The 23,415-nt window shown below is 46.4% G+C and overlaps 1 protein-coding gene across 5 annotated transcripts in view; it reads right to left on the bottom strand.

Annotated features, from left to right (window-relative positions):
* Window positions 1-23,415, bottom strand: part of GALNT10 (polypeptide N-acetylgalactosaminyltransferase 10) — a 234,156-nt gene that overhangs the window by 32,906 nt on the left and 177,835 nt on the right. For all 5 annotated transcript variants that reach the window (XM_054487866.2, XM_063665298.1, XM_063665297.1 and 2 more), the window contains 3 exons: window positions 11,614-11,799; window positions 7,561-7,744; window positions 1,746-1,863 (listed from right to left, as the gene is read on the bottom strand). In XM_054487866.2, the coding sequence (XP_054343841.1) occupies window positions 1,746-1,863; window positions 7,561-7,744; window positions 11,614-11,799 (488 nt within the window). The remainder of the gene's footprint in view (window positions 1-1,745; window positions 1,864-7,560; window positions 7,745-11,613; window positions 11,800-23,415) is intronic.

The following is a 23,415-nucleotide window of genomic DNA, read 5'->3' as shown; positions in this document are numbered from 1 at the left end:
GGCACAGTGGCTCACACCTGTAATCCCAGCACTTTGAAAGGCTGAGGTGGGTGGATCACCTGAGGTCAGGGGGTCAAGACCAGCCTGGTCAACATGGCGAAACCCCATCTCTATTAAAAATACAAAACATTAGCTGGGCATGGTGGCGGGCGCCTGTAGTCCCAGCTACTCAGGAGGCTGAGGCAGGAGAATCACTTGAACCCAGGAGGTGAGGCTGCAGTGACCGAAGATCGCACTACTGCACTCCAGCCTGGGCAGCAGAGTGAAACTCCGTCTCAAAAAAAAAAAAAAAAAAGATATAAACTGCTTTTCAAACCTAAATAACATCAATAGAATTGCAGGTTTGTTTTTTTTTTTGGCTAATTAAGAATTTATGTTCTCCAGTTCTGAACTACTCAACCACTGTTGCAGATAATAATATTAATGTTCAATAATAATCTGTAGGATAATTTATTAAGAAGCACCTAATAAGCATGGTCTCAATCCTCTCAACAACTCTGTGAGGATTAAGGTTTCATTAAACCCACTTTACGGAAATAGAAACCAAGGCTCAGTGAGGTGAGGATTCCTTGCCCAAGATCACACAGCTGGCAGGACATGGCAGAGCTAGGATCTGATCTTGGCACTCTGGCGCCAATACCAAAGCCTTAATTCACTGTGCCTGACAATGGTCCTTTGCATTGAAAGTTGAGGCCCGACTGAGGGGGCATCAGAGTTGTGTATTCACAGGGGTCAGATCAGTAATGGTGCTATCTGTCCCTCGTGGGCTGGGGATATGCCTTAGCCAAGGGTCTAAGCTGTTAGAAGCTGACTCTGACAGGCCACAAGGGCATGGGACAAGCTAACCCTCCCCTCAGAAGGTCCAAGCCTTCACTTGAGAACAAGACAGACTCCCACAAATAAAGTGGAGAATTAGCCTTGGAAGTTTGGGTGCTTAATTAGTTATTAGTTAACTAGTAACTCCTTTACCATTACTGTCAGAAAGCTTCCAGAGCCCACAGGCTGGTCAAGTAGGTTACAGTAAATATTTACTCACCGAAACTTTAACAATTTCTACCAATTATTAATTGCTGGTCATGTTCCCAGGTTGTATGCTAAGCACTTTCTAGACATGATCTCATTTAATCTTCATGATAGCTCTGTAAGCTAGGTAGTATTATGATTCCCTTATTTCAGATGAGGAAAGAACGCTCAGGGGGGTGATCTAACTTGCCCAAAGTCAGATAGCTCCTGATGATGGAGCTGGGATCTGAATCCAGGCCTTTGTAACTTTACAACTGGAGCTTATGCTCACTGGTCTTTGTCAAACTCCTAGAGCAACAGGTACAAAAGGGAAAACTTGGGGTGACCGAGAGCACTCCTCTAGGCCTACGTATCCTGTTTGGCCTTCCTAGCTTCTCTGGCCCACTGCTTATTTGCTGGACATCTCAATCTCAGACCCGCCATCTTGAGTAGAAGCAAGACCTTATTCCAACATCTTAAGAAGACACAAGGCAAATGCCAGTCAGAGCTATGGTGAGGACCAGCCTTTGGCAGCTGGAGGGTACTCCCCTGTCCTCCCACACCTCCCTCCCCCACAACAAAGAGTGGCCCATGAGCCCCTGTCTTCTTCACCTGATGGGCAGAAGGGCTACAGAACCCTGAGGCCTCCAGTCTTTCCAAGCTCAGGCAGAAGCTGAGACACCTACTGGGACAGGCACTCAGGAGGCTGTGCCGAGAAGGGGGTGTCCGGAGGGTTGGCTCACCTTGAAGGAGATTTCATACTGCTCCCCTCCCCAGATCTCCAAGCCTGGGTCATACCCGCCCAGCTCCCAGAACCACTTCCGATCCACGGCGAACAGTCCACCGGCCATCACGGGAGACCTGTCAGAGAAGAAGAACATGGCGTGAAGGGGCAGATGTCCTGGCCACGTGCTCTCATGCGGCCCGATAATGCCATTCCCCCAGTGACGGTGTTCCATGCTGCTCCCTGAACAGAGTCCAAGTGTCTTCCAGGGAATCCAAGGCCCTTCCAGGCATCCCCCTTTCTTGCCTACAACTTCCTTTCATAAGAGCTACATTTTAACCAAATGGGACCCGAAGTTCCTTTACACAATTAACACCTAAGAGTACTTGTGAAATGAAATCACAATACTTTGTCCCCATGGGCCCTGTAGCTGCATCATAAATATGTACATGTTAGTACATGTACATAAATATGTACCACTAGTTAAATGGTCCAAGTTGGGTCTCTCCAAGCCTGTCTATGTTGTAGAATCTCTTAGAGAGGTGAAAAAATATACAGCTTGCTGGGCCCCATCTCAGACCTGCTGAAACAATCCTCGCGGGAGGCAGCCTAGGACTCTGTTTTTGAACATGATCCTTTGACAATTATTACTCAGAAGGCCCGGCATGGACGTTTGTTCTGCTGTGGTGTTTACAGAATAAGCCACCGTCTCTGTCTTTTCAGTTAAACTGGGAGATAAGATTAATCCATTCATTCATTCTCTAATGAGTTTGTTCATGCCGTGCCAGTTGTGAGGGAGGTGCTGGAAGAATCTCGAGGTCAATCAGAGTCCTTCAGGGGATGTCGGTGTAGTGGGGCAGCCCCCTCAAGACAGAGGGTGCATAAGGGACTCCGGGAGGTAGAGACAGAGCATTACAGGAATCTGAAAGGAGTGTGTCTGTTTCCAGCTTTTGGGGTAAGGAGGATGGCTGGGGCAAGGGTCAAGGAATGAGGCTCAGGGGAGGTGGCATTTAAGTGGGTTTGGACAAGAGGAAATTTGGGAGAGGGAAAGGCACTGAGGGGAGGATAAAACGTCAGCAAGGATACAGAGACGACAAATCATGCAGTACCCACGGGAACAGGAAGTCCGCCTGGCACCGTGCTAAGTGAGGAAACGTCATGCTGCTGACTGTCAGCGTCCCCAGGGTATCTCGCACAAGACTGGCACCTGGTAGGGGCTAACCAGTGTTTGCTGTGTGAAAAGCTATCAGAGTGGCTGCATCCTTGTCTGGCTCCACTGGAAAACTCCAAACCCTCAAATCCAAACATTCCAGCAGCAACCTCCATTCCCCCTCCTGGTCCCTGGAAGTGCAAGCTCATGGGAAGTGGGCTGATCGAATAAGCCCTTAGTCAACCCACAAGCTGTCCAAGCAGCTCCTCCTTCCAGTAGCAGATGAGCCTTTACAGCACAGGCAGGACTCCTTTAAAAGGGGAGCCCCTGAATATTTACTGAGGGCTTGAATATGCCGGGTGCTGTATCGAATTAATTTATTAATAAAATGAATTTACTCTTCACCTCGACCTCATGTGGCAGGCCTCATTACCATCACCATTTTACACATGTACAACTGGAGTGCAGACAGGGAACTTGCTCAAGGCCCCATGGCTACAAAGCAGCGCTGCTGGGATGTGAATCTCTAATCTAAGCCACAGTTCACACCCCTCGCCACCACAATATACTGCCTCCAGACAGGCAGGAACACTCGAGAAGCAGGTGATGCGTGCGAAGAACAGGGCGTGAGAAATTCGGAACCCTCACTCTCATTTCTGCTTTCCTTATCCTGCTGTGTGACCTGAGATGCAGCGTTTAACCATTAACCCTGTGCTGCCCAGGAAGGAAGCCACTGGCCACAGGTGATGACTCCGCACTTAAAATGTGACTGGTGTGAACTGACATGTGCTGTGAGTGTGAGATACACACCAGATTTCCAAGACTTAGGATGAAAAGAGTATGAAAGAACTCATTAATAATTTTAAAGTGTTGGTTACATGTTAAAATGACAATATTTGAGATATACTGGTTTAAATAAGATATATTATTAAGACGAATTTTACCTTTCTCTTTATCTTAGAAAATAATATCACATATGCAGCTTGTATTATATTGGACAGTGCTGATTTAACCTCTTTGAGCCCTATTCCCCATCTAAACAATGGAGTGATAGCTATACTTCCTATCCCACATTGCTAGTGATATGGTTGGCTGCGTCCCCACCCAAATCTTATCTTGAATTGTAGTTACCATAATCCCCAGGTGTCATGGGAGAGACCTGGTGGGAGGTAATGGAATCATGGGGGCAGTTACCCCCATGCTGCTGTTCTCATGATAGTGAGTGAGTTCTCATAAGATCTGATGGTTTTATAAGGGGCTTTTTCCTCTTTGCTCAGCACTTCTCTCTCCTGCCACTTTGTGAAGAAGGATATGTTTGCTTCCCCCTCTGCCATGACTGTAAGTTTCTTTAGGCCTCCCCAGCCATGTGAAACTGTGAGTCAGTTGAACTTCTTTTCTTTATAAATTACTCAGTCTCAGGCAGTTCTTTATAGCAGTGTGAGAATGGATTAATACAGCTAGAATATTTCTAAAAGTACCCAGTACTATAAGAAAATAAGGTGTTATTAGTATTGGCTCCCCTTTGTCTTCTGGAGATTTGGGGGTCCTGGTTTTTTTTGGCTGGAGCCACAAATCTACGCTTGGAAAGGCTGACAGTGTTTCTGACTTGGTGCTTCATGGGAGACTGAACTCAAGGCTTTGCACATGAAAATCAGCCTGGGTCAAAGCAGGGGCTGGGGCCAAGGGGCTGCATGGAATAGGCAGGATATCAGCTGTAAGGCATTTGGGATGCTCAAGGCTTTGCCTCCAGAGAGAGGCCTCTCTGCCCAGCCTGTTCTGGTTTCTGCTGTATTTGGCAATACTAGCAACAATTCTGAGTGTCCAGTGTGTGCTACTCACTTTACTGACACCATCTCCAGCTCTCACAAAGCTCTAATATTAGTCTCCTTTACAGATGGAGATATTTGAAAATCAGAAATGCTAAATAATCTGCTCATAGTGAGTGGATAAGCTATTATTGAAAGTGGGGTCTGCCATTGAAACCATGTCTTTTAAACATCCTTGCACCATGCTGTGCCTGTAGATTGCCCACTTGCTGGGCACTCTACCATCAAGTGGGAAGGTGGGAAGCTGTGCAGAAAATGACCAGGATTTCTCTAGTGGCCACTTCCTAGGGTTCTGTCCAAGTAAAAAGCAGAAGAGAGACTTCTGGAAGGAATCATGGGAGAGGATGGAGGGCCCTTCAGAAAGCATCTACTCCAGTGACTGCCAACCATGGCCACACATCAGCATCACCTGCGAGCTTTAAAAAATGATGATACCTGCATCCCACCCCCAGACTTCAGTATAACTGCTCTTGACGGAAGCCTGAGTGTTTTTACAAGCTCCCCAGGTGACATCAGTGTGTGGCTAGGGTCAAGAGCCAGTGCTCTCTGGTGAGGCCAACCACTTCAATATCCAGATGCGGAGACTGAAGCCTCAGAAGACACTAGCTGGGCCTTTGCTACTAGCCAGCTGTATGACCTGGTCTTAGCCTTTCCTTACTGTGCAACGAGGATAACGATGGGCCAAGACCTGTCCTTAAGTACCTTTCAATGAGTCTGCTCATTGCAAAGGTTCAAACAATAAAGGAGGTTCTAATTACCCCCTTGGTTACCCTAAAAATTCCATTTTCTGGAGCAGCCTATTCTAACCTCAGCTTCTGCAGTCATGTCAACTCGGACAAGTCTTGTTTCCTCTCTGAACCTCAAGGCCTCCATCAGTCAAATGAGGGTAATTCTACCTAGACCTGAGGATCCTACATTATTATGAGGATCATGCACAATAATGTCAGTAGAAATTGCTTTGCCAACACAGGCCAAATGTTAGTTATTCCTGGTGCTGGTATTATTCTACAAGGATTTAGGTCAACTGAGGATTGATTCTGAGGTATACGGAAGGTGGGGCAGACGGCATAATGTGATCGTGGCTAAATCATATCTTTGGACCAGGAAGGGGATCTAATAGTAGTGATCAACTGAGTTTAAGACAAAGGAGGTCAAGAGAAGACCACAAATGTTTGACCTGCTGCTGGAGACATGGAATCCATTTTTGTTCTCCACTCTTGGCTCAGGCTGGTCCATTGTCCCGGCCACCTTTCATTTCCTCAAAGAACCCAGTTCTTCCTACCTCTGAGACTGCCCTAGGGCCCATAGTGTTAGGGGTTCCTCTCAGGAGCCCTGGGTATGCACCATGCCCATGAAGATGGCTGAGCTTCCAACAGTCCTGCTTCTCAGGTGGGGAGAGTAAGTCACAGAGAAATGTGGTTCACTGGGGGCCAAACTGTGGTGAGAGGTACGACTCCCCAATTATGGCAGGGTCTGAATCTCCGGAACCTGTGAATATGTTACCTTATGTGGCAAAAGAGACTTCGCAGATGTGATTAAGGCTAAGGATGTTGAGGTGGGGAGGTTATCTTGGCGAGCCTGATGGAATCACATATCATTAATGTAATCACAGGGCTTATAAGTGAAAGAAGGAGGCAGGAAAGTCAGAGTCAGAAGGAGACATGATGAAGGAAGCAGAGGTATGAAGGAAAGCAGGGAGAAGGAAACACAGATCTGAAGATTCTATCCTTCTGGCTTTAAAGTTGGAGGCAGGGGCCATGAGCCAAGGAATGTAAGCATCCTCTAGAAGCCAGGAAAGGTAGGGAAATGGATTCTTCCCAAAGCATCCAGAGGGAATGCAGCCCTGCCGACACTATGATTTTAGCCCATTAAGACTCATTTCAGGCTTCTGACCTCCAGAGTTTTAAGCATAAATTTGTGTTGTTTTAACCTTCTAAGTTTATAGTAATTTATCACAGCAGCCATAGGAAACTAATACAGCAGGAGAGCTTGGGCTTCGGCTTTGTATCCAGAGATCTTTTCCACACGTGTCACAGAGAACTGGAACAGCTCACAGGACAGCTGCAGGGACAGTGAGCCTACTGTTGGGGAGAAGCCCTTTCCAGAGCTTGGAGCACCAGAGAGGGGCTGGGCTCTATTTCTGTCTTAGCCACTCACAGAGCTCCTCCTTCTGGAGCCTTAGTTCCTCATCTGCAAGGGGCTGAGTTCTTCACTGGTAGGTTCCTTCCAGCCTTCACATTCTAGGATGCTATGAGTCCAGCCCATCACCCTCCCCTAGCCTGCAAACTTCTGCTGTGGGACAAACTGTTATTTTCCTAACACTTCCAAGTGGGTATAGCAGTATGATGGGAAAATTGCTCCAGAGGCAGACAGACAGACCTGCATTTGTACCTAGTAACCTGGGCAAATTACTTAGCCTCTTGGAGCATTGGTGTCCCCATTTGGAAAACATGGATAATAATTTTTACCATATATAGTTGTAGGGGGTTAAATTGGATCAGAGGGTAATGTGCTTAGTACTGGGCCGGGCACTTGGTGACGATGATGGTTATAACTGCATGCCAGGCTTGAGGAAGAGAGCATGAGAGACCCACTCACCCCTGCTGACAATCCTGGCAAACTGTGCAGAAGTGGGCAAGGTGGAGACCAGCCTGGTGGGCCATGAGCTGAGGTTGTTGTTACAAGCTGGGAGGGATGGTGCTTCTGGCTGGGGATATCTGACATTTGGTATTAAGTGGGGCTGGGAAGCTGGACCCTCTGCATTGGGCTTTTAAGGGAGATGGTGATCCTGAGTTGTGTGCATGTTGGGAGTGGTCATTGGGTAGCCACTGGGACCAGCCAGGGTTTTTCATACTTACTCAAATGGGTCGCTGGGGTCAGCTTTCTGCAGTTCTGGAGGGATCGGGATCCGCTTGTAGTACATCTCCCAGTCAAAGGCTCCCCGCATGGCATCCCCTGCCTGTGTCTCATACCGAAAGTCGTCATGGTCAATAACATCAATCATCGGGCACACAATGGTCTTGCGGTTCCGAGCAATGCGGTCTGAAGAAGCCAAGAGATGCCTATCAGATGAAGCAGGATGGGGGAGCAGCTAAGTGCACCATCCTGTTCTGCAGCTTACTTGTATTTTTAACATCTCTGAACCCTCAGTTTGACAATCCATGGAGGAGAAGGGAGAGTGCAAGCTTTAAGCAAGAGGAACCGGGGCTCTCATCTCAGTCCTTTTACTCTCCATGGGGCCCTGAGGCAGTGCACAAATAATATCTCCAAACCCCAGTGTTCTCCTCTATGCAATGGGTTAAGAAGAGGCTCTGCCTCACAGGTTATGAGGACTGAACACAGTATGTTTGAAAATGCTTAGCATATGTGCCTTATTATTAGCATAATGATCAGTACCACTATGGAAAAAGATTGATTTCCTTCTGGGAAGGCCCCTACTCTAGTCCTGCAAGGCTCCTCATTCCAAGTCCTGAGCTTGATTTACGGCCTAAAGCAGTAGGCACCCCAGCACTTTCCTTCATAGCAGACTATGTGCCCCTAACAGCTCACTGGCACCCTAGGCTGTAATCAGTGAGCAAATGGCCCTCCTTGCAAGAGTTCAGCTCAACTCTTTCAATCATCAGAACTACAGATGGGGGAATGAACTGCCCCAGGAAGTTTGAGTTCCTCAAGACTGGAGGTATGTAAGCAGAGCCTGGTAGACCATCACCCTGCAGGGATGCCATAGGCTGGGTGATTCCAAAAGCAAATGGGGGTCTTGACCTAGATGGCTTTATGGTCCCTTTTAGGCCTGGGAGAAGCTGATTCTAGAAAATCGAGTCTGTCCAACCTACCAACATAATTCCAGCTTTGGTTTGCTCTGCCCTTCTTCTTTGTGCCAAGAAGCCCTGACCACAGCTGGGGGGTAACAGTGAGCTACTGGGTCAGACAATCTGCTGTGGGGGACAAGTGGGCTATGCTCAATGCCTGGCTGCTTTGGGCCAGAAGTCAAATTCGAGGCTCGGAAATGGGAACCTGGTAGGGCCAGGGCAGCCAGCAGCTGCCTGGGGCCCAAGCTTCCTTCATCAAGTGATAGCACATTTTTCTTCCAGGACAGAAAACAGCATTTTTGCTTTTTCCTAAACTGCAAGGTACGATCCATAGGTGGGGTCATGAAATTGATTGTATGTGCATTTGTAATGAACCAAAAAACAATACTAAATATCAGGCTGCATTTCAGGTGATAAGGGATACTGTGACAGGTGATACTCTTTCAGGAACATGTTTCAGTCATACTGCATGAGTGTGTACATCTGTGTACTGGATTGAGATGCCCAAGGTAGTTCTTACTGGGGCACATGGTTTAAAGAGTTTGAGAAATACTGTTTTTGGCAGTGTACTCCCACATGTGGATCAGGGGCCATCAGTGCCAGATGCACCTGGGGGTGTGTTTAAAAGACTCACGTGCCCGCCCCTGACCCAGGCCCATTGAATCAGAATCTCTGGAGGTTGACTTGGATTTGCCTTGTGGACAGATTCCCTGGGGATTCTTAATGAAGCTTAAGAATCTCCTCCAGAGAAAGATCTAGAGTAGGGCCTCCCATCTAATTGTTCATGGCCGTTCAGCTGACTTCATGTCCAAGGAGGGCTGGGGCTGAGGACACAGTGCCCTGCTGGCTGCTGGCTGATTGTGGGAGGCATGAGGTCAAGGTAGCTTCAGAAGGCAGTGTTCTAAGGGACTATGCCCACCTGGGGACAGAATGCCCAGGTTCGAATCCTGGTTTTCTCACCCTTAGCAGTATAACCTTCGATAAGACTGTCTGATGTCTCTGAGCCTCTGTTTCCTTGCTGACAAAGGGGAGGAGCCTTTGTCAGCAAGGGGCCTCTGTGAGGTCCGAGCGGGATGATGGAGCCACAGCACTCAGTGCAGCCTCTGGCACGTAGTCAGCACTCAGCGACACTCTCTGTGACCAGGATTACTGAGGGCAGCTCAGAAGCAGGAGTGGAAGGCTGAGCATCTCCCTCACTCTGTGCCTCTCAGTTTTCTCGTTTGCAAAAAGTGGATAATGATGCCTGGTCTGCCTGCCTTACCAGGAAACAGTCAAATTCAAATGTTAATGTGGCTGAGAAAGCGAAGGGGTTATGAGAGCCGTGATAATGAAGATGATGATGATGATGATGATGATGATAAAGGAAATGATGATCAACAGTGGCTTTCCATAGGGAGGATGAATCCTTCTCAGGCTCAGAAATGTGTGTTCTCCAAAGGAGGCAGAGTGAGCTATGCATGGAGGTGTTAATGGTTTCACAGACAAAAGCCATGATGCACCCTGTCAGCTGCTGATATTAGCAGGGACAGACTTTTAAATCTACATCACTGGTTCACATTTCTATCGGAAGAAGCAAAAAACAAAACAACAACAAAAAAAACCAACAAGGGGATGTTTCTTCCATGTATGTCTGCAGATTATGAAAACTGCCCTCATATATTTCCATAGAAACAGAGTTAAGGGCTATTTAGACTACAAGCTCAGCTTCGAGCCCCACCACTTCATTCTCTTTATGAGTCATGGAATGACCCTACAAATGGGTTGTTCCTTCAGGACTATAAATTAGGCAATTTATGGTGAGGCTTTTTTCTATTTTCTTTTTCTTTCACTAATGAGAGGCAAATGCAGAATATCTCTTGGTTTAATTAAATAAACAGTTTACCAGAAATTCTGGGTTATATCCTTTCTCCAGCCCAGTGAGATCCTAGACCCTTGGGGTCAGAAGCACAGAATCTAATAAGAAAGTTTCTTGCTGATCTGTGTTACAGATTTGTGGGATTATCTTTCTGTGTGTTTGTGTGGGTTCTGCTTTCTGTCCTCTCCCCGCAATGGTGGCATTCCCTAACCAGTGCTTCTCAAAGTGTGGTCCCTGGACCAGCAGCACTGGCATCACTGGGAGCTGGGTAGACATGCAACTTGTGAGGCTCCACCCGGGGCCTCCTGGATCAGAAATTGTGGATAGGGGCATCTGTGTTTTCACAGTCTTTCAGGTGATTCTGATGCACGCTCAAGTTTGCCCTAAACTTCCGTCCTCTTTGCTCCCTATGACTCCCAGACTCAACGGGACAGTTCCTCTTCCATGTCTGCCTGTCAGCACCAGCACATTGCTCTCATCAAAACTGAACTCCTCAAGATTCAGGCCTGATTCAGGCATGTTTCACCCAGCCTCCAGTCTTCCCATCTCCCTTCTCTCTGTAGGCTGTGGTGGAGGGCTACTGGATTATGCTGCCCTCTCTACAGCCCTTCTCTGATATCTGCCAGGAACTCTTGTCTAAGAGGAAGTAAATACAGGGAGGCAATGTAGAACTGCGAAGGAGAATAGACTTTGGAGCCTGACAGATGGTGACTTTGACACTTATGGCCCAAGGGGACAAGTGAGTCTTCAGTATCTCAGAATCTTAGTTTCTTTTACTACATAAGGGGTATACTTTTGACCTGCATGATTTTGTGAGAATTAGATAATGCTTATAACTGCCTGGCTCACAGTGGCAGCACAGTCTATGGTAACTCTTCCAAGCTGACATGATGACGTCCCCCACAGTTTGGCTATTAACAGCAAACAGCATGGGCTTGCTTTGCAATAAAATGAAGTAATCTGAGGAAAGCAGTCATGTCACTAGACGCTAATGTGCTGTGTGACTTTGGGTAAGTCACTTCCCCTCTCTGAGTCTTAACTTCTCTGTGAAATGAAGGGACAGGACTGGCTGGATTTTAATTTTGAGCACTCCTGAACTTCTGAATCTCTCATGGCACCTGGCATTGTGCTGGGGGCATCTTGAACAGGCAAGGGAAGGCTTATGGATGGCTCCCTGCAGCAGGAGGGGGCCACTGGCACTGGCTCATTGCAGTTTGCCTCCTTCCAAGTGGGAGGGGCTCCCTTACCGAGCAAGGGGGGAAGCCAGTTGACATTGGCTTCACAGTGTGAATCCAAGAACGTGATGACATCCCCAGTTGCCACTGAGGCCCCCAGCATTCGGGTCCTTATCAGCCCTTCCCGTTTCTTGGTTCGAAGAATCCTCACACTGGGGAAAAGGGCCATGTAGTCTTCAAGAGGCTTCTTCAGGTGCTCTATGAGACAGAAGAGAACAGAAGGTTGAGAACAGTTGCTTAGTAGTCATCCTTATGACTCCTCCCTTACATGTGAACTGTACTTCACAGTCTAGACACAGCTTTCCTGTACACTGCCTCACTAGACCTTTCAGACAGGGAGAAGAAGGGCAGGGCTCTCATCACCTGTGTACTACAGATGGAGAAATTAAGGCTTAAAGAGGTCCAGTGATGGTGCCACGACCTGGAATACAGAGAGATCTTCTGTCCAAGGATGTGAACATTTGTGGTTTATGCCTGACTGGGAACCATTCCCTCATCTTCTGGTAACAATATTTTTCTTTTTCTTTGGGACACTGCCCCTTCCGTTCTCAGTCCATCAGACTTTGGTGGGGCTGACCCCATTCCCTGGGTCCAACATGTGGTATAGGCCTGACCAGTCAGGGCATTCCATTCCCTTGGCCACAGTGATTGTTTCAAGGATGGTCATGTGACCTTATTTGGTTCAAATAATGGGTCCTGAGAATATTCTGCAGGATTATTGAAAAATGAGGCCCTTTCCTTTTGCTAGTTGGTTGGCCCTAAGTTTGGAGCCACTGGTGACATCTTTGGTGAAATGAAGTGATGAGAGGTGGTAGGCGAACATGCTGAGACTGAAGCCAACCTGTAAAAATAGGAGTCAAGACATGGAGAGAGAGAGAGACATTGTCCTGATGACATTTCAGTTCCCTAGACCCATATGTCTGAAGCAGACAGACTCCTAGATGCTCTTATTACACAAGACAGCAAATTCCTCTCCTTGCTTATCCTAATGTGGGTTGGATTTCTGCCCCAACTCTGGATAAATTGTTTTGAATAAATATCAAAGACAGTCTCTTTCTCCTAAAAGCCTCAGCCTCAACGTTGGTGTCTCTTGATTTTAATCAGGCTTGGGTTCCTTTACGAAGACTCTAGGACAGCTGCAAAAGAAACCTACAGCATACATCATATTTAATGATGAAATGTGGAATGCTTTCCTCCTCTGATCAGGAGAAAAGCTGTATGCTTTCACAACATCTATTCAATATTGTACTAGAATTCCCAGCCAGCGTAACTGGTAAGAAAAAGAAAAGGCATAAGGATTAGACATACAGCCAGTAAATTCCTGGGTTTGCTGTGGAAACATGATGGTTTCCTTCTTCTAGCTGTGTTTCCCCAGTCTCTGACAATCATATACTACCATCTAGATTTTTGCCACATTCATCTACTTTACTACAATTTACTTAGTTGTTTTAAAAATCAACTAAATTTACAAATTAAACTTTTTATTAAATTTATTTTAAAAGGAAACTTTAAACAGCATAGATGAAAAATTGGTATCATTTCTAATAAAGAGCTAATAATTAAAAATCTCCAACAAATAAGAATTTGTTGTAAGATTTTAGATTCTTACCAGATACTCCTGCCTCTCCACAACTATGAGCTTAAAGTCTGCCCTCTGTTCGTCAAGGAGGGAGCTATGGAAAACCAACCAAGGCTCCTCATTTGAGGTGATCAGAATGAAAGAGAATTGAAAAGAGAAGGCTTTCCCTCCACATTATCCAGTGTTACTTTTAATGCAAAGTCTCTGAACCACCTGTAATCATTTTAGGTGTGACTTAAACTCACTTTTGGGCCAGGCACTGTGCCTATAATCCCAGCACTTCAGGAGGCTGAGGTGGGGGGATCGCTTGAACCGGGGATATTGAGCCTGCAGTGAGCCATGATCGAGCCACTACACTCCAGCCTGGATGACAGAGTAAGAACCTGTCTCAATGAATGAGGAATGAATGAGTGAAAAAAATGACTTTTGTGCTGATACACTTAGGGAAACACTGCTTCAATCACTTTGATTTTTGTCACCAGGAACTTCATTGAGATGAAGTGTGTTTCGTGTTACGTTGTCTGGCATCTTGTAGGCAGAAGAAATTAGAATACAGAGAAAAGATGATCTACATACATACAACCAGAGGCTAGAAGGCTAAAAAATGCTCCAGGTCTCTTCTTGCTTGTGCACAAAGATTAATATGGCTTCCCTCGCCCTTTCCCACTTCTCTTTGGAACAGTGACTCTGTAGAAAGCAGAAATCAATTGAGGGACTAAATCTTTCCAAAAGAGACTTTCTTGGGCAACAAGACAAGAAAGCAAGAGGCATGATCACACTCCAAATATGCTGCTGTTTGGGCAGGAACACTATGTTCGAAAAAAGAAAAAAATCCATAGTCATTGTCTGTGACCACCGCTTCTTCTTGGCTGGGTTCAACTGACAGGTCATTACAATGAGAATGAGATAATCTCCTGTACCACACACCACTACTCCCATCAGAGGGAGAAATATCACCCTGGCCAGCTCTAATCATTGAGGCCCCTGCTTGGGCAGAGCCTCATCGCTAAATCACCCCGAACGCAGATGGCCACAGTCATTACAGAGTGACCAATTAAGGCCTTCTGACAGCTTGTGGTAAAGTCAGAGCAATTATTTAGGGGCAATTATGCTCCTCCTGTCCTTATTAGACAGTGCATTTACACAAAATCAGGGCTGTTGCCCTATTTTACCACATCATCTTCCTAGATGAGGACATTTCATAAAGGCATAGAGTTTTAGAGCTGGGAGGGACTTTAAATGAAGATGATGATGATTATGATGACAATTAAAGGGAACAATTACAGCGCCCCTGCTCGCATGCAAAGCTCCCTATTTCATCTACATTATCTCTGATACCCACACCACCACCACGAACTGGGTACTATAGAAGGAGATACCGAGGCTCAGAGTGGATGATATGAGCTGTTCAAGGAACATAGTTTATAAATGATGATGCCAAGGTCTAAGATTCACCCTGCTTGATTGTAAAAGAGCAGGCTCTTCCTACTGCACCAAACCTCGTGTCTGCCTCGCTTTAGTTAGTCCCTTCATTCTACCCAGAGAAGAGCGGGGAGAGCCAGAGAAGTTAGATGTACCTAGAATCAAACAGTGGGTCCTTGACACAGCACGATTTTAACCTAGCTCAGAGCTTTTTCCAGCCTCAGATTTACCCCAGTTTCATAAGCCCTAAGGCAAGGCTGACAACCTGCCTTCACCAAAGTGCCTACACTGATGGGTTTGGAAGGGACACCTAAAGCTCTGTTAAGAAAGATTCTGAGGCTGTATCCTGGCTCAGTATGAAAGTGTCAGGACTGAGAAAAAAAAAGAGATGCCTCAGCATCTGACACAGCATCCCTAATGCCACATACTCATCATCCCTATTCTAGGAACTGCCCTGATTGTAAACAGCACAGAACTGTTTTTGTCCTTATTACCCCTAATTTAATAATGACTCAGAGCCATCCAATAGACACTAAGGCTGATTCTGAAGGTGGGAGCGCCCATCATTGTAAGGCATTACTCAGGTGTTAGATGAGCACTTATCAGAGCTGACAGATGGATTCTGTGGCACATGCATCTGGTGCCCCACCCATACCCCCTCTCAGCATTTGGTCTTATGCCTGCCTGCCTGCAACCTGCCAGCATCTGCCATTCTGCCCCAGGGGCTGCTGAGGTCCATGTGTCGGACCTCGGCCAATGACCCCCTGAGCTCCCTCACCCCTCAGGTGGGATGACACTGAGCACATCCTCCATGCTGGCTCCCAGAATTCTCAGTGGACCATGCATAGCCACCCACAGTGCTGCCTGTCTCGCAGTGCTGCCTGTCACAGGCACTTTTCCTGGTGGCCCCTCTTTCTGTTCTCACTTACCTACTTTCTTGCTGATATTTCCTGGCATCTCCTCCCAAATAAACTATTTGCATTGTCCCAGGATCTGCTTCAGAAAACCCAAACTCAGATTCCAAGTAGCAGGCATGACTTAAAAGGTCTCCAAAGCTGAATGCGTGATTCCATGAAGCTCACAGTGATAACTTCAGCACAGTAACATGTAGTTCTTTGGTGCCCACTTTCTCCAAACAATGGCTAACACGTTTTTTAGTACTCACTCAAACCACAGCCCCAGAAGCTTTACACCTGTTTAATCCTTTAATATTCACAAAACCTCTATGAAGCTAGTCACTAATTAGGACCCTCATTTTGCTGATGAGGAAACTGAGGGCGCAGAGAGGTTAAGTAACTTTTCCAAGCTCCACACAGTAAGTGGCAGGTATCAGATTAAAACCCAGGCAATCTGGCTCCAGAGTCTGTAGTTTTCTTTGTTAAACTTTAAACATTAAGAATCACTGCAAACATATATTTAAAAAGTAGAATAGAATGATGAATCTTCCATAGACCCATCCTTTAGCTTTATGTCTCTTGTTTCATCTCTGTCCCTGCCCACAGGATGATTTGGAAGCGAATGGAGTCTGCACTTGTAACCACCAAGTTGTAAGAGGAGAAGAGCCCAGGGGATTAACGGAGAAGGATGTAACAACTTCAACTTGTATAACTCTTGCTCCTCTGCCAAGAACACTCCCAATAAGTTATCTCAGTGTTGGGCAGGCAGTAACTTCTCAGGAAATACTTGCTTATCCCACGGGACTCCTCGGAGCTGATGTGAGGAGAATAGGGCAGGCAGGTAATATCACTTCTGATACTACTGGAGAGAAAACTGAGACCTAGGGAAGGGAAAGCCTTGCCCCAACTCTCTCAGCTGGTGAGGTCTGAGTGAGGCCAGAACTCAGGGCCCACGCTTCCCACAGTCCTCTCTCTACATGCTGCTCCAAGTGTGCGCACACACACACACAAACACACACACACTGTGGTGTGTCTGGGGCCTCTGGCTCTCTTGATTCCTGTCTTAAAGTGGAGCCTCTCCCTCCTGTCTGGTCTGAAGGGTTCTTAGGACTCCGATGATGGTTCTACCGGGTGGACTGTGGCACAAGGAGGAGTTGTTGTGGCTTGAATCATGTCCCCCAAAAAGACATATTGAAGTCCTAACCCCTGGTGGTTGTGAATGCGGCTTTATTTGGAAACAGGGTCTTTGCAGATGTAGTTATGTTAAGACGAGGTCATACTGGATTAGGGTGGGCACTCATCCAATGGCTGGTATATTTTTAAGAAGAGAGAAATCTGGACCCAGACACAGAGAGGATACTGTGTGACGATGGAGGCAGAGACTGGAGTCGTAAGTCTATGAGCCAAGGAATGCCAAGGCTTGCCAGCAATACTAGAAGCTAAGAACAGGCATGGAATCCTCCCGAGGACTTCAGAGACAGCATGACACTGATTTTGGACTTGGAGGCTCCAGAACTGTGAGAGAATGAACTTCTGTTTTAAGCCATCCAGTTTTTGGTTCTCTGTTACAGCAGCCCTAGGAAACTAAGATAGGAGCAGTAAGATTCTCACACACCGGCACTGTGACAGTGACATGGCAGGAATACAGCATGCTGGCGGCCTCTGCTGAGCCTGGTCTGGAGCGCTGCACTCCATGGCCTACTGCACTGGCTAGGGCTCGCCCCTCTGTAGTCTAGTCTGTTTGTAGCAGTTTGAGCAGTCTTTAAAAGGAGCAGTATGTTGCATCTTGTCACTCTTCCATTCTCCTGCTTAAATTTAAACGCTTCAATGGCTTCCCCTGGCTCTTGGAAGAAGGGTCATATGTCAAGGCGTACACAGTCAGTCTCTGTTCCCTCTTCAGCCTCGTCTTGCCCCCTCCCTCAACGATGCTCCCTCCCTTACTATCTTATTTCTGGTGTTCAAAGGCCCCAGGATGTCTCCTTCAGCCTCAGGGTCTCTGTCCATGCTGGTCCTTCTGCCTGGATTGGTTGACATCCCAAGGCCTCCATACAATTCCTCCCAGTTAACTCCTGCTCATCCTTCAGATCCCAGTGCAAATTCAACTCCTTACAAAGCCTTTCTTGATGTACCCAAACCACAGTAGGTTCCTACATCAGCCCCTTGCAAAGGCCTGGAACTCATCCTTCAAGGCACTCAGCTCAGATTACCCTGCATATTTATGGAATTCCTCACTGTCTCTTTCACTCAACCCTAAGCTTATGAGGGCAAGTTCTGTGAATGCTCCTCTCACCAGGGTGTCTCTCGTGCCTAGCACCCAAGCCAGAGGCGTCTGTGAACCTTCATCTCATCTGATTTTCATCTGATTTCCCAGACGCAGAGCATCTGGGAGAGCACCCCACGGAGTGGCCCAAGAGGGAAGAAGAGGAGGAGCAGCAGAAGGGAAGCAGGGAGGGGGCCACAAACCAGATGAGTCAGCAGCATCACCAGAGTTGGTTCTCTGGCCGCTGGGGTGCTGCCAACCACGCAGAGGCTTGGACTGGCTCTGGGACCTGTAGGTGTCCCGGGTCTTGTCAAGTCTTGACTCTGCTTGGCTTCTGCTCTTAAAGCACCATAGTTCATCTGTTTCCTGGGATAGACTTATTTACTTGTAAATCTTGGTGTATCACAAGGTACTGGCAATCCACTTGGAGAGAGAGGAGGGTACACGTTAGTAAACAGCATCATCTTTTATCCTGTTTTGATACTCCGGTGTTTCCAATGAAAGGAAATGTTAAGATGAGGTGGGCCCTCACCTTTATCATCGTCATGATTTGTCAGGTGCTTACCATGTGCCTAGGCCCTGTTGCTGTCTATCATACACACTGCTTCATTTCATTCTTTTTGGGGTTTTTTTGTTTGTTTTTGAGACGAGGTCTCGCTTTGTCACCCAGGCTGGAGTGCAGTGGTGCCGTCTCAGCTCACTGCAGTGGTGCCATCTCAGCTCACTGCAGCCTCCACTTCCTGGGTTCAAGTGAGTCTCCTGCCTCAGCCTCCTGAGTAGCTGGGATTACAGACCTGCACCACCATGCCTGGCTAATTTTTGTATTTTTTGTAGAGATGGGGTTTTGCCATGTTGGCCAGGCTGGTCTCGAACTTCTGATCTCAAGTGATCCACCCACCTCGGCCTCCCAAAGTGCTGGGATTACAGGCATGAGCCACCGTACCTGGCCTCATTTCATTCTTGTGACACCTCTCTTAGTGACCACTCTCTTGTGACAACTTTCTTAGACAAAGAGAAACTGAGTCTCAGAGAAGTTCTGTGTGAATCTGTTTTCAGACAGCTGGTAGGTGACAGCCAGGAATCATAGCAGGTATTTCTGATTCCAAAGCTGTTATTATTAACCATGCAACTACACCACCTCTCAATGCCCTCAGTCTCTCTATTTTGCCTGGCAAATACCAGTTTCCAACTCTAGTCCTTTATGACGTCTAAGGCTTTCCCTTGCTTGAAAAACTTATAGACAGGTAAATATAAACAGCAGGAAATTAAAAAGACAGGTTGAGAAGGAAAGCTATGTTTATATCAGGATGGGTTTTGGCAGGTGAAATGCACAGGCATTTAAGCATCATTTACTGTTTGGAAAAGGGAAACAGATCAGCCCTTCAGGAAAGACATACTTTTTCCGGCTCAGAGCCCCAGAAAGAATTTTAGAGAGTGGCAGAGCTGAAAGGAAGCTCAGAGTTCAGCTAGAGGACCTTTGTTTTCCTTTGACATGAGTCCGCTCATAAGACAATTTCAGGCATAATGGACACTTTTGATGAGCAGCTTGGAAAGCCGGCCATTTCTTTTTTTTCCCTTCCTTTCCTCCTCCTCTTCTTTTTGATAACAGTTTTACTGAGATATAATTCACATATTATGCAATTCACCCATTTAAAGCATACAATTCAATATCAACCAGCCATTTCTTGCACCATTGAAAGCAGAGAGCCGACTGAACCTCAGCGAGAGCATCTCTGCTGAGGAGAGAATTCAGTCCAGTTTAATCAAGAAAGCATTTACTGAGCTCCTGCTGTGCCAGGATCTATGCTGGGTACATTCCTTTCTGGTGATCTCACACAGTGGTTTTCAAAGTGTGATTCCAGACCAGATGCATCAGCATTATTTGAGAATTTAGTAGAAATGTCCATTCTTAGGCCTCACCTTAAACCTACTGAAGCAGATGGGTGGGGCCCACTGAGCCGGATTTTAACAAGCCCTCCCTGTGATTCTTAGGCATGCTAAAGGTTTGAGGATCGGATCACTGGGGTGACATAATGCTGAAGGTGAGTTTAGAAAAATCAGCCTAGGCCATCTTGATCATATTAGGAACTCTAAATGATCAAAACCAGAATCCCATGTTTACTGCTAGAATAATGGAAAAATGAAGTTCTTTTTTTTTTTTTTTTTGAGACTGAGTCTCTCTCTGTTGCCCAGGCTGGAGTGCAGTGCCGCGATCTCGGCTCACTGCAACCTCCACCTCCTGGGTTCATGCCATTCTCCTGCCTCAGCCTCCTGAGTAGCTGGGACTACAGGCGCCCGCCACCACGCCCGGCTAATTTTGTTTTTGTATTTTTAGTAGAGATGAGGTTTCAACATGTTAGCCAGGATGGTCTTGATCTCCTGACTTCATGATCCGCCCGCCTCGGCCTCCCAAAGTGCTGGGATTACAGGTGTGAGCCACTGCGCCCGGCCAAAACTGAAGTTCTTTAAGGAATCCAAGACTATTCTGCCCCTTACCCCAGCAAACCTGTGAGTGGGTGGGTGCTGGCTTGGGTGCCCCCCCCATCCCTCCTCCTGCCTCTGAGCACAGCCCTCAGATTCACACTGGTCCCCACCTAGCCTGGCTGCTCTGTTTCCGTCCTCTCACCTTCAAGTGAGAAAAAGTCTGACAAATGAACACATCTCCCAATAGGGCTCACGGCAAAGGTTCTCGAACCTCAGCCCCAAGAACCCCCAGGGAAACTGGTTTCAACACAGATGCTGAGGTAGTCTCACAGATTCTGATTCTGTATGTCTGGGAACAGTGGCTTTCAAACCTTTGACTGTGACTCATAGAAAGAAATATATTTTACATCATGACCTGAAACAAACATATACAAAAGTATACACACACATATAACTGAAATACAAGGTATGATTCACTGGGATACATTTATTTTTTTCTATTCTATCCTCTTGTATTCTATTTTTGTTAAAATCCTGGACATGATGACCCTGTAAACTGATTTTATGACCTACCAATGGGTCTACTCCTACCATCTGAAAAACCCTGGCCTAGGGCACAGCCTGGAACCTATAATGTTAAAAGGTGGCCCACTTGATCCTGAGACAGGTGGTCCTCTGCCACGGCCCCTGACCCAAGGCTAGTACTCTGCATGACATACCATGGTTACTATTGCTATTGTTATTAGCCTTCTGAGAATGGACAACAATGTGCCCAGGGTTTTATACACAGGACTATCATTGCATTGCTTACCTCAATAGATCATTACCAGAATCATTTTCTGTTGACTTGAGATCTCTGAAGTACCAATAGGTAGAGGAAGAGGTATTCCCAAATAGCCAATTTCCTTCTCCCAAAGACTCCAGAGGGCCTTTTTTAGTTGTCTTTCCTACCACCATAAGAGTTGCCAGGAAAAGGTGTGTATTGGAGCTTTTGGTATCTATGGGCCTATTGTCTCAGCAGCTGGACAACATCAAGGACACAGCAGATCTGAGGGAACTGGACCTAACCCCCTTAGTCAAAGACCAACATAGCTCCAACATCGGCTGACTCACTCACCCTCTAATTCAGGGGTTTTCTTTTCTTTTTTAAAATTTTTATTTTTACCTTGTAGCTCCAGCTTAAAGGAAAATTCAGGGCTTTTCAACCCTCTCCAAGTCAATGCCCCTTTATGAAACAGCTGTTTTATATGGCACCCTTTAATACCTTAAAATAAAATTAATATGTAGTATAACCTGCCTAACACCCATTTCCAAAAATTCTAATAATGTTCCAATTGTGATGTAAAGGAGAAATAATAAAATAATATGTGTTTCAACATAAATGCTTAGGCCGACTACAAGAAGACAGAGAAGAAGCCAAATGCTCATACTTGTAAGTGCCATATATTGGACTGCATATTATTTTACCTAACAGACAGGGCTGGCAACTCAAGTGCCCTAAGCAGCACTGCTGTTGATGACATGATTGTCTAAAACAGCAAACAACTGCTGGTGGAGTTTCAACCAAAACGAGTACTATCTGCTGTTGATATACATGCCTTCCTGGACAAGTCAGTGCAGTGGCAAGCCTGGGAGGAGACAGCAAAGAGATGGAGACAATTCCTTTCACTAGAGTTCAGCTTGGAAAGAATAGTGTATTGCCTCTAAGTGGTTTTGGGTGGTAGCTGACAACAAGTGAAGAGGAGTTTGGGTGGAATGCTAATGGGCATGTTCCATTAACAAAATAAATTTCTGGGGGGAAAATTTAGAAACAAGGAGAGAGGAACCAATAAGGCTGAGTGTGGTGTGGAAGGAAGGGTGAGAGGGCAGACAGTTCCCAGCGGTGTGGCCTAGGGGACTTTGGAGAGCAGGAATGTCTAGAGAGATTGCGAGTGGGCTGCTATAGAGTGTGTGATGTAAAACCCCTTCTCTGCCTCTTCCACCAAGTGCTCAGTTAAGTTTAAAGTCTTCCTTGATGATGGTTTGGTGCACGTGGGTTCTTTCAGGGGACTCTAGATTACTGCCCAAGATCAAACAGCTCATGTTGGCTTCTCTGGAATTCAAGTCTAAGTCAGTCTCTTTTCACCATCCCTTAACAATCGAGGCCTCCTGGACTGATGGCTTAGATTAACATGTTAAGTTTATTTCTCTGGCCTTTTTCTGAAAATGAGTGGCTGGAATGACTTGCAACCTAAAGAAAGATTGTACACCTTCCTCAAACATTTGCTTTGAAACCACAGGACCCCCTGTTCTTAGGTATCATGCTACAAATTAACCTACTCCTCGGGTACAGGTATTTGGCCTGAACATGCCTTTGGTGATTTTAAGAATGAATTATTCTCCTTCTTCAAGCAGTCACATCCACCAGCCAGCTCCCAGAAATAGAAAGCACTTCATCACACAAATTAACTCCTCTCTCCTATTTTGCAGAAGATGAGTAATCTATTAAAAAAGAGATGCTATTATCTAAACAGGCAGCCCTGTCTGCACTTTTAATTTCAACTAAATGCCTTGGTCCCTTTTCAGCAGTGGGCGGGGCCATAAATCTGTTTAATAATCAGACGATGAATAAAAACACTCCAGAAACCACCCCTATCAAGTTAATTACAGCCTCCTCTGTTTTCTGAAAGTGACTCCCCACCAATCAGCTACAAATGAGAAGCGAAGACCAGGCCCTTTGGACTCAGCCCACTTCACTTTTTCACCCAGTTGGAGCCCATCCAGGAGAGCAGATTCATGGGCAATTCCAGTTGTGGGCTTCTGGTAGCTGCTCTTAAATTACGTCAGGTTGTCAGGTGTCGGAGAGCAACATGTGTTTCATTTAGGATTCCGGCTTCCATGACTATCGTTTAAGGTGTTATTAAAAAGGAAAAAAAAAATCCTTCCGCTTCAGCAACAGTGTTGGCCTGTCAGTTTCATATTTGTTAAAGGGCAAAAGTGTTCTCCTGGGGGAAATTTTCCTGCTCAGTGCACAGGAAGAGAAAGCTGAACATATGTCGGAACTTTCCTTACCACCTCCTTCAACCACCACCGCCCCCTCCCCATGCAAAACACCCCAACCCAATCCAACACCAAATATTTTGAAACCTCCCATTCAGGGCCTCTTCCCTCTGCTTCTGCATTGGGATCTTCTGCCACTTACAGAAATGTCCACACCAGAGACTAATCTGATGTGCACAGGTCTTCTGGCATCT

The sequence above is a fragment of the Pongo pygmaeus genome, chromosome 4, assembly GCF_028885625.2.
Source record: "Pongo pygmaeus isolate AG05252 chromosome 4, NHGRI_mPonPyg2-v2.0_pri, whole genome shotgun sequence".
NCBI lineage: Eukaryota > Metazoa > Chordata > Mammalia > Primates > Hominidae > Pongo > Pongo pygmaeus.
This window is presented reverse-complemented; position numbering and strand designations above follow the sequence as displayed.